This window comes from Hypomesus transpacificus, unplaced genomic scaffold (genome assembly GCF_021917145.1).
Source record: "Hypomesus transpacificus isolate Combined female unplaced genomic scaffold, fHypTra1 scaffold_129, whole genome shotgun sequence".
Classification (NCBI taxonomy): Eukaryota; Metazoa; Chordata; class Actinopteri; order Osmeriformes; family Osmeridae; genus Hypomesus; species Hypomesus transpacificus.
Genome location: NW_025813705.1, coordinates 333302 through 350763, shown reverse-complemented (window position 1 = coordinate 350763; position 17462 = coordinate 333302). Strand labels below are relative to the sequence as shown.

The 17462-nt window shown below is 39.4% G+C and overlaps 2 protein-coding genes across 3 annotated transcripts; one reads left to right on the top strand and one right to left on the bottom strand.

The window, feature by feature from the left end:
• Window positions 1–1409: 1409 nt before the first annotated feature.
• On the bottom strand, window positions 1410–9307 carry rassf9 (Ras association domain family member 9). Its single transcript, XM_047050850.1, has 2 exons — window positions 9058–9307; window positions 1410–4340 (listed from the first exon to the last, which is right to left on the bottom strand). The coding sequence occupies exons 1-2, from the start codon at window positions 9102–9104 to the stop codon at window positions 3065–3067; spliced, it is 1323 nt and encodes a 440-aa protein (XP_046906806.1). The 5' UTR covers window positions 9105–9307; the 3' UTR covers window positions 1410–3064.
• Window positions 4364–15158, top strand: nts (neurotensin). 2 transcript variants are annotated; one of them, XM_047050852.1, is made up of 5 exons: window positions 4364–7751; window positions 10448–10540; window positions 12060–12121; window positions 13770–13976; window positions 14342–15158. In XM_047050852.1, exons 2-5 carry the CDS (start codon window positions 10480–10482, stop codon window positions 14486–14488), a joined length of 477 nt encoding a protein of 158 aa, XP_046906808.1. In that variant the 5' UTR covers window positions 4364–7751; window positions 10448–10479; the 3' UTR covers window positions 14489–15158. The 2 variants fall into 2 exon arrangements, with proteins under 2 accessions (XP_046906808.1, XP_046906807.1); XM_047050851.1 differs by lacking the exon at window positions 4364–7751 and having other exon boundaries at window positions 10299–10540.
• The last annotated feature ends 2304 nt before the right edge of the window (window positions 15159–17462 follow it).

Genomic DNA, 17462 nt, shown 5'->3' with positions numbered 1-17462 from the left:
TCTAATAAAGTCCATGCAAATTAATAATGCTACTTTAATGTAGTCCACATTTTAAAACAATTTGGTGTGTGCTGCAGATAATTTAATAAATGGCGTGTTACATTTAGCTTCTTTCTCTCTGATGTAAATTACTATACTGGCCATTTCCTTTTGTCTCCACAACTACAAAATGTCATGATAATAGGTTCAATCTGGCCAGTCATGCTATAATTTAACCAACAATTTACCAAACATGCAGGTTCACAGCATGTGTTGTGTGAGTATGCCCTGTGTGTGTAGTGCTTATTGTCACTTTTGTGTATGCTTCAGATAACAAACCTGCTGTTTATCGCATCCATCTGATGCTGTCATTAGATGATGTGACATGCATTTCCAATACCTGTTATTGTGGCTTCTTGCGTACATTTATTTTATAATCAAGTTCTCTTTATAATAAATGAAGTGAGTCAAAGTACAGCAAGGGAAAAACTGCATGGTCCACTGAAATGACACAACTCTGCATCTAACTAACACCGCACTCTCATAATCATCACATTATTATAGTTTACGGTGAATTCAAATCAGCCCACTTAAGGAATTGGAAAATGCAATTGTAGTCTCTGAAAACAACTTTGTAATGTTGTTAAAGGGGTTCTCTCTTGACAAATGAGACATTTTTCCCAGAGATGTCAGGTTCCCATGTAGGACATACCTTCCAGGCCAGCCTTCATCAGGTGTCATGTGTTGCTACCTAGCCCTCTTTGTTTGATGTGCGTTGTTGTGGTCTGTTGCTGTCATTGGCCATATTAGCTGTCCCTATTTGCTGGGTGTAGGTTCACCAGTGTACTGGTACTTGTAATATGCACAGGTGATGTAAGGCTTTTTATGGCTTATTTGTACTAGTGTCTTTAAGAGATCCTGGTTCTGTATACATGTCATTAAAAGAACAACTGCTGAGAATGAAATACTCCTGTTGTGCTGACTCATCTCATGACAACATGTAATGGAATACAACAACTGATGACATCTCTTTCTGGTCCTACAGAGCCCTGGTGGTTCACCAGTTAAGTGCTAGTACTGTGTGGGTTAAGGCCTTACAGGTCCAGTTTCAAATCCAGCCTGGTTGATATTTATTGCACGTCCTAGCCTCTCTCTCGCCCTTAAATGTCCTCTCCCTCTTCACTGGCTCCAGCCTAAAACAAGCAGAAATACCTGAAACATTTATATAGAAAACCAGACAAACGAATAACAAAGCGAAGGGGTCTATCTACTGGTGGCATATCCAAGCAAAGCGGTCCAAGTGCCAGTGACATGCCATGCTGTAAGGTTCTGAGGTATTGGAATTATAAGCTCTTTTATCAACAGTGTTGATCTGTACATAACTAACCAGTGTGGTGAGGGATAAAAAAATCAAAGATTGATCTCAGATCTCAGAGTGACAAAATGTAATTATTATTTAATAATTTTACAGTGATTGTAGCATGTATCAAACTACAACAGAATCATTACTGAATCACATGCAGTGTCTTTAACCCAAGGTAGAATTGCAGCTTTGCAACAAAAAAAACAGGGTCTAGTAACAGTCATTTTGGCCCATGTAATTACTGTTGTCTGAAAACAGGCGTATGACTTGAAAAGGTTTTGAACCCTTGCTGATGTCAGGCAGAGACTGGATAAGCAAGTCGCCATCTTACTCTACATTACAGGGTCTGAGTGCCACTTCCTGCTCGGCCCACTGGGAAATGTAGGCTTTGGCAATGTTTATCCACAGGGAGCGTCAGGTGCTGCTGATGAAGAAAATAAATAATCAACACAGCTGGAGACCAAATCAAAGAAGAAACTGTATCAGCATGCTTCAGAGAAACAATAAACAACTAACAAGGTGACCTCTTTTCTATCGAAACATCTATGACCGAGGGACTCTTTGCATAAAAAAAAATCAATTCCAGGAACCACAAATCTGGTACGATTTGGTACAAACTGCTTTCAAGCAAACCTGCCTTAGCTAAACCTTGGTACTCTTCACAACTGGGAGGCACTGATGCAAGGCTGTCTACATTGTGAGACACTGTGCTCTTTCATGTATGCTGGAACTACTAAGGGGATTAGAGAAGGGGTTGAAGAAGGCAATTAGTTTGTGAAATGGATATGCCCTGCTTCACTACCAGCCCTGATCTGCTCTCAGTACAGCGTGTTACACTCTCAGCATCACCATGGCAAGAGAAGAGTGCTTGCTGTTGTTTGGTCTGCCTAGCTATTGTCTCCCCTGGTAATACAGGGCACTTCCCAAGGCTGCTGTGGCTTGAGTCTTGTTCCTTTTCTGGAGGCATTTCATATATTCACCATATTGATATTATGAGAAACTCCCCTGTTGCTCTGCTTTAATGTGTTTCATTTGTAGGTGGTAAAATGGTGTTCCCGTGTCTTACTAGCTGCTAGACTAGTCAATGTGTGAACCAACTGTCTGGCATTTAAAGTATCAGAGTCTTTATTGCTGAAGTAAAAGTAATATATGTCTTGCTATCTTAAATGACTTTGAATGATTTTATGACTCATTGCCTTGTCGATAACTAAGATATAATTAGTTCCATAATGCTGCAATGTCTTGAATAAGCGTTTGCCTAAAAATGCCTAAAAAGAAGATAATGTCCTTGTATAACATAAAACATTGTGCTATTTTAGTCTAAATAAATAACTTAGAAATCATTGTCTTTCATGTGATAGATACAAGTTGCGTGACGTAACATGATAGGCTATCATATAATGCAGTAGCTTAGGAAAATTGCATTTTACAATGTAAAACAAAGGTTCAATGTAGTTATTTATCCACACACCTTTCCCAAATGTTTTAATATAAAACATCCCGTTTCTACCATTATAAGCCTTTTGGTTGAAAATAAATCAAAAAGGTATTGTGAAGATGCCAGTCTTATTAACACCTGGGATAGTGATGGCGCCTTTAGAGTATTCAAAAGCAATGTCAAATATTCCTGCATGATTAATTGATGAATATCAACATTAGACTAGTGAACATTCAGCATGCATTGCTGAAATATTCACCCATGCTGAGTCCTGATGTTCCTGTTCAAACATCTGAGTCCAGAGGAGGCATGGAATCCAAACAGGGCAAGAGGGAGTCTTGACTGTGTGTGGAGCTAATCCCTGTGTCTGAGTCAGTGTCTGTTATGTCAGTAGGGGACAAGTTGTGTTTGAGTTTCACGTGTTGTGGAACACTGCAATGAGCCAGGCCTTTTAGGGTCCCAGACCTGGGAGCTTCCTTTACACTTTCCTCCAACTGCAGTGAGCAAAGCTGGGTGGCCAGCTGCCAACACTCCTGGTCTTTGGAGCTTATTGTCATATCGTAGCGCTTTAGCTCTTTCTCCAGCTCCATTGTCTGGCTGTGAAGGGACACGCCAGTGCACAGGCTATACTTCAGTTCTGACTGTAGTCTCTCCAGTTCCGAGACATGGGAGGATAGATCTAAGTCAGAAGACGCCTGGGATAGTGCAGCAGCCGTGGCCCCTTGCGGTTGCACCTCCTCTTCTGGAACCTCTGGCCAGGCAAACGTGCCACTCATCAGCTCTGTGTTGATGTCATGAGACAACTGGAGGATGAGGTCTTGGTGCCGCTGCAACTGCAACTCTAGCTGCTCCACTCCATCTCTAGAAAACAGGTAGTCCTGCAATGGATCCTCATTCTGAAAGCCCATGCTCTGGGTGGGAGATGTTGACAACTTTGACAAGTTGTCATCCTCCTGGCTCATCTGCAGTTTGCCCCTCTCAATCTCCAAATCTAGATCTCTCATTCGCTGGACCTGCTGTCGGATCGTGTGGTCCTGAGAGATTATGAGCTGAACCATCCTGTCAATCTCCGCAGCACCTGGGGTGGTCTCCTTCTCCTTGTGGATCTTCTCCAGCTTCCGAAAGGCTTTTTTCACCATGCGCTTTTGTCTCTCAACAGGCAGGGACTGAGAATAATGAGTGGGACCTTTTTCCCACGTCTTTGGCTTGGTCCCTTTGGATTTACTGCACCGTTTGCCTGTTTGGGGCACAACATCGCTGGTTTTAACTAGAATGAACTGAATAAATGGTTTTTGGTCTCCCCAAGCATTCCAAAGCCTGAGGATTCGTGTCAGAGGAGGCAGAGCCCTCTCAAAGCCCTTCCAGCGCTCCAGGAGGCAGAAGTCTTTGCAGTCACCATGTAGGAGCCTCTTGCTTTCTGGGATGGTCTTATGGTCGTCCAGCAAGGCCTGCACTATGTCTGCACATGTTGTGTGTTTGGTCACTCCACAGACCACCTTCTCTTCATCAAACACGGACACCTGGATCTCCTTTCCTGGAACAGCTTCAATGTCCTTGTTCCTAAGACCAAGATACAGTTGATGACATATTTATTTAAAGTATTGTTAGATATATGTTCAAAACATAGTCTTTAGTACAATATGGAATATTTATAAAGCTTTAGCTCCTGTCTAAAAACCTTAAAACGGTTACAGGGTACTGCATCATAGAAAGATTTGAGCATAGCTAAGGTTTCCTTTACTCATTCACATGAATCACATGAATGCATCTTTCTATTAAACCAAATATAACTTTTTGGGAGAAAATACATCCTATAGTGGTCTTCCAATAAGCCAATAAGAAATACATTAGCTTTGTACAGTGCCTCAATCTGATTTTTCTTTAATGGTAACTAATTGTCTGTCTCATCAGACAAGATTACTTTATGATTTCGTTCTGACCCATTTAACGTCCATATGACTTTTTGGTCTGGATCATAAGTATGGTCATAAATTGACCTCAAAATAGGTTTTTGATTACATCCTTTTACTTCCGTAATGTTAATGTCTAGATATGAGATCAGTAAATGTATTGTATAAGTTCATATTCAGTTCATACCATAGCCTATGTGACAGGCAATGCAGATGGCTATGACATCAAGCAATAATCAAATAATTCACCAAATTATAATGTCAGATATTTCCGTTTCCTGTAATCAAGTGATCAGTCCTTGTGTACACATTAAAGGTTTGGTTTGTAGTTTAGTTTGGCTTTTCAGTCAACTTTTATTTTTGGAACATTACTTGAAGTGTAGGCTTCCATCCACACCCCATAACCAATACTGCCATTGATCCTTGTACTGGATGGCTTCAGTTTACCATAAACAACATGTCACATTGCATCAGAGCCTTGGGTACAGTGAACTGAATGTGAATGTGCTTTTTGCAGAGTAGTTCTACTTTATGAGTTAATTCCTGTCTCAGAGTCTCACAAGGCAGGGTGTATGGATTAATATGGCTGAAAAAGGCAACTTAAAAACGTTTTCAAACCGTTGATGTCATGTTCAAAGAAGTCCCTTTATGGCCAAAGTGACTGTTCTAAAAAAAAATAATGGAAGTTCTATGATATAATAAAACATACAAATCAATTGGTCTATGGATTGAAAACCTATGGAGTATAAACACCTGCCAGGTCTTCAAGATAGCTGATTTTACAGTGTGATTCCAGACTGTTTTGGTTTCCACCCAGCGTGAAAACACACAAGTAGAGTATTGTGTTCACTGTTGATGAATGAGGCCTAGGAATGTGATACACATGCAACAATGCAAGCTGCTGGTTAATGGTTATGGAGACCTTGGAAACGAAAATGGCTAAGCAAATAGAGCTATGTAGAGGGAAAACAATCCCAACATGCCTTCAGCATTCACAGACAATGACTATGACGACTTAACAATGACCCCAATCATTTTTTCAATATGGAGGGCACTACAGTAAATATGTTATCTGAGACTGAGAGATGCAAAGCAATAAATCGCTAAGTAGTCAAGTAGCCTATTCATAAGCGTTTGAAGTACTGAATTTCAAACTTTAATGTACATGCGTACACACTATGAAGACACACAACCACACCAGACCAAAACCCTCAGCTGAGCAGGATGCCCCCTTTACACTAGCAGTGGGAAGCACCTGTGTTTGTTATGGAGCACAAGACACATCCTGTGAATCCATGGATGGGGGAGGGGGAATTAAACACCAAACCTTTGTGTAACTATGGATTTGTTGAGTTGTTTAGCCCATTTTTTTCTACATCAAGGTAAAGTCCAATACAATTAGGTAATATACAAAGAGGAATTTATTAGGTATTACATTAGGTGAGAGTTTCAGTGCTCCAAAATAGCACTAGCATAATGGTTAGATGTGACGTGACGACTACATTCTTGATCTACCAATGTTTATTAGGTCCTCATGGAACAAAGCAGGACAGCTTGCTAGCTTGTTCTATCAGGACAAACAATACCTTCAACTGGTGGTATTAGTGAGTTAAATAGAACAGGCAGTCTATGCCTCTTAAATCGAACCGGCCTAGGTAAATACTACGCAGAAAATCAAAAGTAATATATATTTATGAGGGTTGTCAAAATGTGCGCCACTTGACATTTAAATGCTATAGAATGTGTTTGGCGGCATACATGTGGGTGCCCTTATACATTAGGTCAAGGCATTATGCAATCACTTATTAAATGGTTGCTACACAAATCAAAGATTCCCATGCTGATGAACTGATGCATGTGAACTGGAAAATCTCCAACTACAGAACTGTCTGTTTTATTTAGAACACATACCTATGTACACATCATGTCAATTTTTTCTGACATAATATGTATAATTTCCAAGTATTGAATGTAATTCATTTAAAAAGGTTTTCCCTGTTGGCAATGGGGTATGTGATGTGTGCCAGAAACAAGCACACTTGACCTCAAAGTGAACTAATAAGGGAAGTCTTAAAGGATGTGATGTTTGTGGCAAGTGATGTAAGGTGTGTGCTGCTGATCTCGTATTTTCTTATAAAAAAAATCCACCGACCCTGATTAAACCTATAGGACCCTTCAAAATAATGACAAACTTGAAAATGACATCTCATGACAGCATAGAATCCCACAATTGTGGTTTCAAACAAGTTCAAACATGACAGGGAGTATCACTTTACAGCGTTTTTTTGCTGTCACATCGTGTTGCCTGTTGACAGAGACACTATCAGCCAAGTATGCAGTTATCCTGATACTGAAAGACAATTTCCTATCTTTGATAGTATAAACGCAAACATGTTTCTGCGGGGGTTGTTGATAAGACACTTTAAAGATTAGCTTGGTAGCTACATCTTTACATTCACTGTGTAAAGCTCATAGGCTACATTTTCAGTCAAGCTTTTCTACATAAGGTGAATTTGAGCTTGTACTACAAACAAATCAATAGTATACCATGGAAACCTGCCAGGAATTTGTTTCCCATCAACCTAGATCCTCAATCTGGAGAGTAAAAGATCTAGAGTGTGGTTTATAATGTTTGTCTAAACATACTTCAGCATGCCAACAAGCCAGTCTTAACTGTGGTTCTTCTAGGGCCTGTTCATGGTACAAAGCTGCAAGATAGAGGCTTCCTGTCTCTAATCTGAGGAGGATAACGATTTTGGGGAAAATAAATAACATCTTTCTAGAATGGCTCCACAGAAGATTGGAGGCATCTATGAGACCAGACACACTCATGTTTTAAGAGCTGGCTTCAAAGGAGAAGATGCAACTGCTGCTCCTCATTGAGTCAGTCTTGGAGAAAATGTCCAGATCAAGAAATTAGCATTTTTGTGTTTTGAAAAGTATACATGATATGGAATACAAATCCATACAATTACATTTTTTGGGACTAAGGAGTACAATACTAATCTTTGTATCAATCGGCCTGTTGACAGCCCCGTGTTGGTATTGGCTTGAAAATAGGGTAGGTGACCTACCTAGACCTGTCTTTCATTCTAGTAGCCTACAAGGGCAACATTGATATATCTGTTTACAAACGATAACAGTATAAGTACATTGCTGTCTCCTTGAAACAGTAAATTGCAAAGGCTTTAAACAAAATCACCACTGACATACGATATCTACAGATCTATCCACTTGAGATAATTATAGTTGCCCAAGGATAATTACTACACTACATAAATAAGACGAAGGCATCTACTGAGGTAGCTCCAGCTAGACTGTTTGAAGTTACTGAAATTATCAGACAGTTTGACTACACAGATAAATGTATTTCCCTCAACTGTACATGGACTAATGCCTTAGACATTTTTCAAATCCATAAGGGTAAAAGTGTCATAATACCATGCATTCCGCCAAACCAAATATATCAGATTTCGTGTCTTTAAAAGAAACAGCACTGCTTGTGGCAGACTATATCTAGATGTTATCACTTAACAAAGCCCCATATGAATCCATGGAACTTTAACCACGGAAATTGCCACCAAAAGTAGGCTTATTCAAGTGTAGATGTAACAACATATTAAAGTCATATGCAATGCGTTTACAAACTAGTCTGAGGTGTGACTGCAGGTTGTAACTTGTTTTTTAACCAATTAAATGTTGTTCTCAGCCCAACATAGCCTATCAGAGAATAATCGTGGGCTATCCTCTACATTGTATCTTGGTCTTGACTGTAGTGAAATTGATACTAAAATGAAACTGCCAAAGGCGTTTGCTCGAGCAATCCGTCTCATTGAAGATCTGAGTCAACCATCAATCTGTCAGAGCCTTGACGTACACTGAATGAAAGAGGTGTGAATATCAAGAAAACCGCTCTTTTCTAACGCTTCAGATGAGATTGTCGAGTAGACTGAGCTGCACCACCACTCCTATTCACATCATCAATATCTTAATGATGGTTTGTCATTTCGTCATGGCTTTGCCAATTAGCCTACTTGTGAGAACACCCCTCTAAACATACACACGCACGCTGTAGGCTACATTCACATTCACACTCGTACACACAGTACAAAATCCATAAGACGATAACAACAGAAAAATCAATCCTTCCAAACGATTACATTTATGTCAGTATGGATACTTAAATATGTAGCCTAACTACAGTGCATTTTCTGTCGAATGTGCAATGTCAGTCAGTATTATATCTAATACTTTGGCTGTAGAGCTATGAGTAACCTACATCTGTAATAATACGTAAACCTGGAGAGAGACCCCTAGAAAAAATATTCTATGGGCTTTAACTCCAGAGAGACAAAAATTTAAAATACCTGTTTTTCAAGCGCGCTTTCAGAAAGTTTTTTCCAAACGGAGCCATAAGAAGTCACAAATTCGAGACACAATCTAAAACTGGCTATAGGCTACTCGCTGCATTGCAAAAACAGAAGGTTATAAAGCTTCTTTCCGTATGTGGCTGTCTAATACTTTTGCTAGGCTATGATCTGTGTCAGAGAAAAAGTTGAGAGCTGTCCCAACTGCACTCTATCAAAGCGCACTTGGTGGGAGGCCGTCCCACAGTGAAATTGAGGGTGGCGTTAAACAAAAAAAATGACTGAAAGACTATTAGTTCAACCACTCCTCCACTGGTCAACAGAAAAAGGGCATTCCAGAATACAAATAAAAATGTTTATACACGTTCATCTCCTAATCTCTATTTCGCTTTATTTTCGTTGAAGGCTAGTTCAGCGTCAAGTTCTTTATGACTTCCTGCGTGCAAAATGATATTTTGTATCTGGTTTTTGGACAATAACCCATCAGGCATCAGACAGTGGCCTTCGCAGTGGGGTGTCCATATGTGCCATTGTATGGTTGCACTTGAGTTTGGGCTTTACGTGGATGGAATAAAATGAATTACTATTACTTTTATAATTTAAGTCTCCGCGATTGTCAACACTGGCGATATAGTGACGTCTGGCGGAAATGCACACGAATTGGCCATTTAAAAATGATGTATTTTATCATTTACTACTCAAACAATTATTTTATAAAATTGTTCATAAAGAACATTGCTGCTCCAACACTGATGTCACCAAATCAGAATTGTGTTGTGTGATTTTTTCAGATAACGTTATTATCCACAATGCTTAGTTGGTATGTTTTAATTATCCTAATGATGCTCTGTGTGGACATACCGGGCTGTGATGGAGCCTCCTCACATGGTATTTCATCAGGTTATTGTCTCCCCATACATTTGAATCTATACATATATCTACCCAATCTCCTCCTCTCCTGCCCTCACAATCACAGCACAGGTGCAATAATAAGAGAAAGAAAAAAGAGAGAAAGATAAAAGGTTGTGTGATGCAGAAACCTTTGGGTGATGCTCAGGTGATGGCTGACGTCCTGGGGTAGCTGCCCTGGGGGGAAAGTCGGGGGTGGAAGGAGAGGGGGATAAAGAAAGGAGAGATGGGTGTCATGAGAAGGGTGGAGGGAGGGGACAGGAACTGAGAGTGATTCTCTGACATCACGTTGGCTCTTATATACTGAGAGCATGGATCCCACAGCTATTCACTTCAACCCCTGGAGGACTCAAGGGAAACACTGGCTGAACTGGGGGAAAGAAGAAGAAAGAGTTCCACGCTACCTCTCTTGTGCACATTCTCTCTCTCTTTGTTCTTACATATTTGGCCCTTTTACCTTATGGACTTGGGTTCTGCCTAGGCGGATTCTCTACAGTGTGGAATTTTTCAAAGATGTGGGCACAGGTGGCATGCATTCTTCTCCTCTGTTTCACATGTGGAGGTCTATGCTCAGGTAAGCATTGGTATCCTTCTGCTCATATGCAACAATGATTTCTTTGAATGATGAACAGCCTTGGGATGGGGACGTTACATCTGGTCAGTGTTTTGAAGGATGGAGGTAGTTTTCTTTCACTTGAGGGTTAATAACAGGTGAATTTTTGTCATGTCCTATTGATATATTATTCATTCACGTGGATTGGTCTAGTACAATTGCGGCAAGTGTATGGTGCTTATCATTAACTGCTGCCTGCAGATATTTTACATAACACATGCAAGGGATGAAGCGTCTGAAACACTCAAAAGGGAGGTTTAATAATTATGATAGAATCTTGCAAATCCAGATAGAAGCCTTTTCTGTAAATGGGGTTGCAGAAAGAACACATGATTTAACCCTACATATTGGTTTGGTACCCTTAAGTGTACAAAGGTAGATTGTAAGTGTACCTATAATTGTACTTATTATATTATTTGTTCTGGCAAACCCCACACCATTACACATATTAAATGTAGACAACAGCAATGGATATTTCAAATTTCATTAGGCTTTTAGAAAAAGTAACTGTACTTTCAATTATTTTTGGCTTATTTAGCTAATTGGTTCTTGAGATCACAATGATGCCCAATAAACTATCCAAAAGTTAATCATTGATACAAATTAAAGGAAGCAAAATTAATAGATTTTTGCAGACTCATCCCATTCTTCAGTGTGTTAGTAGCAGACTCAAGAAACACAGTGGGATTAATACAGGTTGCATAATGAACTGGGCATTCTAGTATTATCATTTTTTTTTGTAAACTTTTTTTCATTCACATCTATTCTAAAGAGTGTCTCCATGTCTCTTTGCCATCCTTTTTTATGACTCACCTGTGTTCTTAAATATTTCCACCCTATTATCCTGAGTCCTGCCGCCCTCCGGCTCTTGACTGTCTGATGATCCCAACAAATGATCAATTATAGAAATCCCCAAAATAGATTATTTCTAGCCCTGGGGTCGTGTGGTCTAAAGCAACCTTGTCGTAGCAAAACGTATTGGTTCTTGAACTCAAAACAATAGTATTTAATTGCATGAACTCTGACTCTCAAAAAAACATCAATCAAATCTTCATTTAAAGGTACCTAAAAGCGTTTTAGGTTTTTTACCAACAAAATGTCAAAAATGACAAGAAGGAACTTTACATGCTTGGGTTCCATGAATGGCTGGTTGGGATTCATGGGTGTGATTAACTAGTAAATTGGATAAAGTTTACTCAAATGATTTGTGGATGATGAGCCTGCCATCACTTCTGCCGACAAATAAAAAAGGCAGTAATGGAGTTTGGCAACTAATGGACAAAGAGTCTTGCAATTAACTGAAAAAAGCATACATCATTAAGTCTACTCCAAGTTCACAAATGCAGGCAGCAGAGCTAAACATTAGGCTGCATTCACCATATTGATTCTAGATACTTGGGCTTAATTCTCTACCTGGGTTGTAGCTGATGTACCTGGGTTTTAAATTGAAAGGACTCATGTTTCTGGATGCCCCCGACAGATGTTGACCAAGAAGAGCGGGCGATAGGAGAGGAATTACTGAGCAGTCTCTTCACTTCAAAGGTAGGCTACTATGGCTTTCTCTTTGCACCTGTCACATCTGAAGGGTGTGAATGTGTACAGAACCCATCCAGCTAGCCTCCCCTTCAACTCCCAACTATGCAGGTGTTCTTTCATAGTCTGGATATAGACCTGTGACCCAGAAAAGACAGCCCTAACACTGTTACCCTCTTGGTTGTGTTTTAGCAGGGTTATAGGTAGGCCCCTGGTTAGGGTTAGGGTTTTTCCTTTTAAATATATATTCTTTCCATCATACAGCTTTAACACTTGAGGATTTATGATACACATTCCCATTAACTTCCCCTGCAGCAGAATCCTTTTACATAAGTTACACATTTACACATACTGTACAGGACACACGGAGACTGAAAACTAAAAAAAACAAGAGACAATCGATCTGGGAACGTGTTCATGTAGAATTCGTATTGCTTTTTTAAATCACAATTTATCATGCAAGATAACCACAGCAGTGCAGAAGGAATTAACGAGATTAAAAACTGGAACTACTGGTGCCTTGAGACTGATTACCTGAGCTAATTGGATTCAGATGGCCCTGACAACATCCGAGCCTTGCAGACACGTTCTCTTTCTACTCCCCCACTCTCTTTCCTCTAAGATAAATGATTTGTGATGAGGGGAACACACTGAGCCATGACACAACAAATAAGTGCTGTGATTTATAGCCTATAATGTTTTAAAGGAATGAATTGAATAAGACGTTGCAAGATTACTGATGGAGTACTAGAATATGAGGGGAGCAAAATGGTCACAGAAGTCAAAGTGGCAAAACAGGCCATATAATAAAATATGAAATTGCTTTTCAGGTTGTATAGCTCATTGGACTTTTGGGGATAGTGATTAATTGGGTCACTGGGGACCCTACATGGAAAAGATATGTGAGATGACCTTTCAGCACAATTAAGTGTCCTTAAAGTTGATCCATTTTCTGTGTATACTTTATTTAAGTAATTGTAATAGCAAACAAACTGAACAGACAGTTTGACTTGGTGTTAGGAGGGTCAGATGCCTTAAATTAAATGCCATTCTTCTTTTTGCCTATAAACCTCTATCATATTCTGATAAAACATTTTCTTTCAACGAAGACACCTGAGTCTATACAGTACGTGTAGTGCTTTGCTATCCACAAAAAAATAATAATTTAGAAGATGGAGTTTGTGGTGATTCGGAGGCACCAATTTCCCTCTCTTTATCATTCTCATCGACCGTCATGGATTCGCACCGTGTGGTGTTAGCCAACCAGTACACACATAGAGGCCTCACGTCACACTCAAACCAGATTAGAAACCAACTGGCTGGAGCTGTATGAGGTTAGACCTCACTGATCTATGACTCTTGGCAAAAATATAGTATCTACAGTCTTCAGGCCATCCACTTATTTAAATTTCATTTCAACCATGGATGCATAAATCATTTGAAATAACAAATGGGGAATCCCCATGTTCCTCCCAAGCTTAAGGAAAGCAGTACACACCTGCACTTTTCGGTTATTTTTCTGGATTGTCTTGAACGAATCATGCTTGATTTAGAGAAAGAAAGCGAGAACTAAAGAGAAAGAAAGAAAGTGAGAGAGGATGAAAAATCATTCCAGCACACATTTTACTTTAAAGAGTGTCTACACACTTGCTTCTAGATTAAACAGGACAAGCAGAGCGCCCCCTACAGGCAAGTATCCCTGATCAACCTGTGCAAGATGGCAACCAGCCTTGGTGGGCCGTGGCAGAAGGCCTGGGACAGTGAGGAAGAGAACAGGGATGGAGCGGCCTGGCTACCTGAACCGCTGGAGTATCTCAACAACCTCCAGCACATCTGCAGAGTAATACATCCCCGTGAAGAGAGGGTAAGATCGTGTACATTTTGCACACGCCTACACGCACGCACACACCCAAATACATATTATCAAACAATCACATACAAGCACAGAAGAGTATGCACATACCTCATCATACAGCCCTTTCACCCTGTGTATGAAAGATATTCCATTCTCTTTATTTGGCTGTCAGCTCCACTCACACCAAGGACCAAGAGCTCTTTTGGCGTGATTAGACCTTGTTCTCCTCCCATGCATGTCAGAACACACCCAAGCTCCTGCACAATCACAGGAGCAGGGGTGCAAACCCCTCATTATGTCGTGTCCCTCCATGATAAACATGTGTGTTCTACTCCCCAGAGTAGAGGTTCACATGCTGATGATTGTGTTTACAGTTGCTCCACGAATCACAAGACTACTTAGACCCTGAGCAAAAGAGCGACTACCCACTCAAAAGGAAATCACCATACATCCTGAAGAGGCAAGCGCACACTGCCAAGACTCGGAGGCCGTACATCCTCAAGCGGAGTACATTATACTGACCCAGGTGTGGGAGGGGAGGGAAGACGCTCTATACATTTTGTGAATATGTGACTGTGCGCTTGGTTGTGAATGTGCTTTCTATGTTTTCCTTTGTATTACAGTAAGCTAGTACACATGTCCATCCAGTAACAAAAGTGTGGGCTGCCAATTCTTTACTCCATGACCCTTGAATCTTGTAAATAAAAGAAAGAAAAACATGTTTCTTTGAGAGAAGTTATGTTTAATATATTTGTTCAGTGCACAATGCATTTATTTTCTTTCTAGTGTCATTAAACAACACACATTTCAACAAGACTGGGATGTGACAGCCTGTTTCCTTCCTTTTACTTTCCTTTAAAAGTTGTTTCAATAAACCTCAAAGACAGAATTCCTAGGCCGTTGATTTTCCCATAATACATCATTCTTTATAAATCTATCTAAAATAAGCATAAAATATGTCTCTAAAATATGTCCACTTAATTTGTCCACAAAAACACAAAAGTTAAATTTATAAATAATACTCATCCCATTATTGACATCCTACCATTTTAAGGACTAATTGTGTCGATGCTAATCCCTAACTCTTGTTAATGTGATTGTAACTCTCTGGATGAAACAGCAGGGGTCTACATGATTTGGAGAAACAAGAAGTCCAACAGCCCCTTTCATGTAAACTAAAAGATAATACAAACTGTGCAAGTGATATTGTGGCATAAAATGGCTGAGTTATCAGCTACTGTAAAGCACCTCATAAAATTCTTGTTATATTTTTTGTTATAATAAATATGGTATGGCAAGAATACTTGAATGTTGATTATTCCTCACAATTTAGATTCAACCACATTGTTGTGATCCTGTGGAATCATGGTACTGTGTTCTGTTTGGTGGGAAATTTCAAGTAATGTGTCAAAGCTTTAGTCTGAATGCAGAAATTAGATAGCAGATGGCATTGTGGATTTACACAGCCATAATATACAGACACAATGAATGTGCTATACTTAGAAAATAAGGAGGAACCTAGTTACAAACCATCGCAGAGAATCTTGCTGCTATGTGTTGAGGTAAGTCACATTTACATGTCTGTTGTGTTTATTTTGAATGATCGTGTCCTTCATTGTCTCCCTCAGAGAGGTAGAGAAATTAAACAAACACTCAGAGTAAATGAGTCAGGGTCACAGGCAACAGAAGAGCAAGTGTTGTTTAATTCATTTTTAAAAGCACACAGCAGACTTCCTCCCTGCTTAACATTTTCTCCTTAAAGTTACAGACTTGTAAATATATGGATAGCACATGTCCATTTACCTACTTACCATAAATTAACTTACAACAATTTTTTCCTGGGAGCTGCTTTATTGTGGTGTTGTTATGCCTTGTTTATTATGACATATTATGACAAGTTTAGGGATTACATTTACATTTTTTGTCATTTAGCAGACGCTCTTATCCAGAGCGACTTACGATCTCAATAAAGTACAGTATTTTCACAGTACGCAATATTCAACAAATAATCTGAATTGCTTGAATGTGTCATAATTTATCTTACACTGATGTGAATTAAAATACAAGAAATATGCAACAAACACTATGAATAACAAATACTATAATATACTGTATATACAACAATACAGTGTGGGTTGCAGCCTGTTCATTTATTTGTGTTTACTGTATAGTAACCAGCAGATGGCAGTGTCATACAATGTATATACAACTTCCGAATTGAAACTGTGACACAAGCATTACACCCAACCATACCAACCTAAGGCATTTTGTGTTGAACTGAGAATAAATGCCAGCTATAGTAAACTATTGAACGGCGTTGATATATTGTAGTTATTTTGTCAATGTAAGAACATCACATTATATTGACTATCAAGGCAGACATAAGAGGCATTTAAGTTTAAGAAAAATATAAACATTTTTCTTTTAAGGCCACTCCCTCTCCCGCTGTGGCACCATCACAAACACAGAACTTCCAGTAACCAATGTGTCTCACTAAGTTGTCAGGGAACTCGAAGTTATGATTTAATTCTCCCTTAGGGTAGGCATAAGTACCTATAATTAAGACCAACCTTGACAAGCTGCATCTGTTCGGTTCTGACCTACCACACAATATTACCTGTGTCAATTGATTCAACACCATTAAATCCTCCATCAACACCTGCAAGAGCAATAAATGTTCCAGCCTGGCTTATTGTGGCCTACATCCAATGCTATGCTACTTTAATTTAGCTATAATTCGAAGCAGAGGATGCTGACTGAAAGGCTCAAACTTCTTGTTGAGGCATATTTTGAACTCCCAATTGAAAGTTGTTGTTTTTATCAGAACAGTGGTGCTGCAAATTAAGCACCAAACAGGCAGTCAGTTTAAGATAATGGCTTGTGAAAGATTGAGATAAGTTCTCTTTGTTTACAAATCTGATTGTGTGAATGAGATAATGGCATTACAAGTATGACCTTGTTGCCTGCTGCTTGTTGGCCTGCTGTGCTACTAATTACGGCTGTGTATAGGGTGTGTTATAGGAGACGAGGGAATGGGCCTTGTCAGATCTGTTTACTGTCACAGGTAGCATTTACGACATTTTCTTTGAATGATGCCAACAACTTTCTAATTGAGAAAGAGTATACTTTTCTTCCACAGAGGTAAACCCTAGATATCTTGACTCTGTGAAGACTAGTGTGTTGATGTTTTTTCAATTACCCAAGTCTGTCTAACTGGTTCATCCATTTGGTTAGGACTGCTGATGAAGGCTCTGGTAAATGCATAAAGATAGTTGAAACTAGTGCTGAACTGTAAGAACAATTCAAATGCACGCCATTTAATACCAGTTGACATCTCGTAACAACAACAAAATGCAAAGCTGGCCTCTGCTGAATTTACATTATCAACTTACTACCACGGTTATTTTTTCTAGTAAACTATATAGTCTATAATAAATTACAAGCCAAATGTATTATAGTATTTGATAAATTACCACCTAATTACCATGAAAGCAT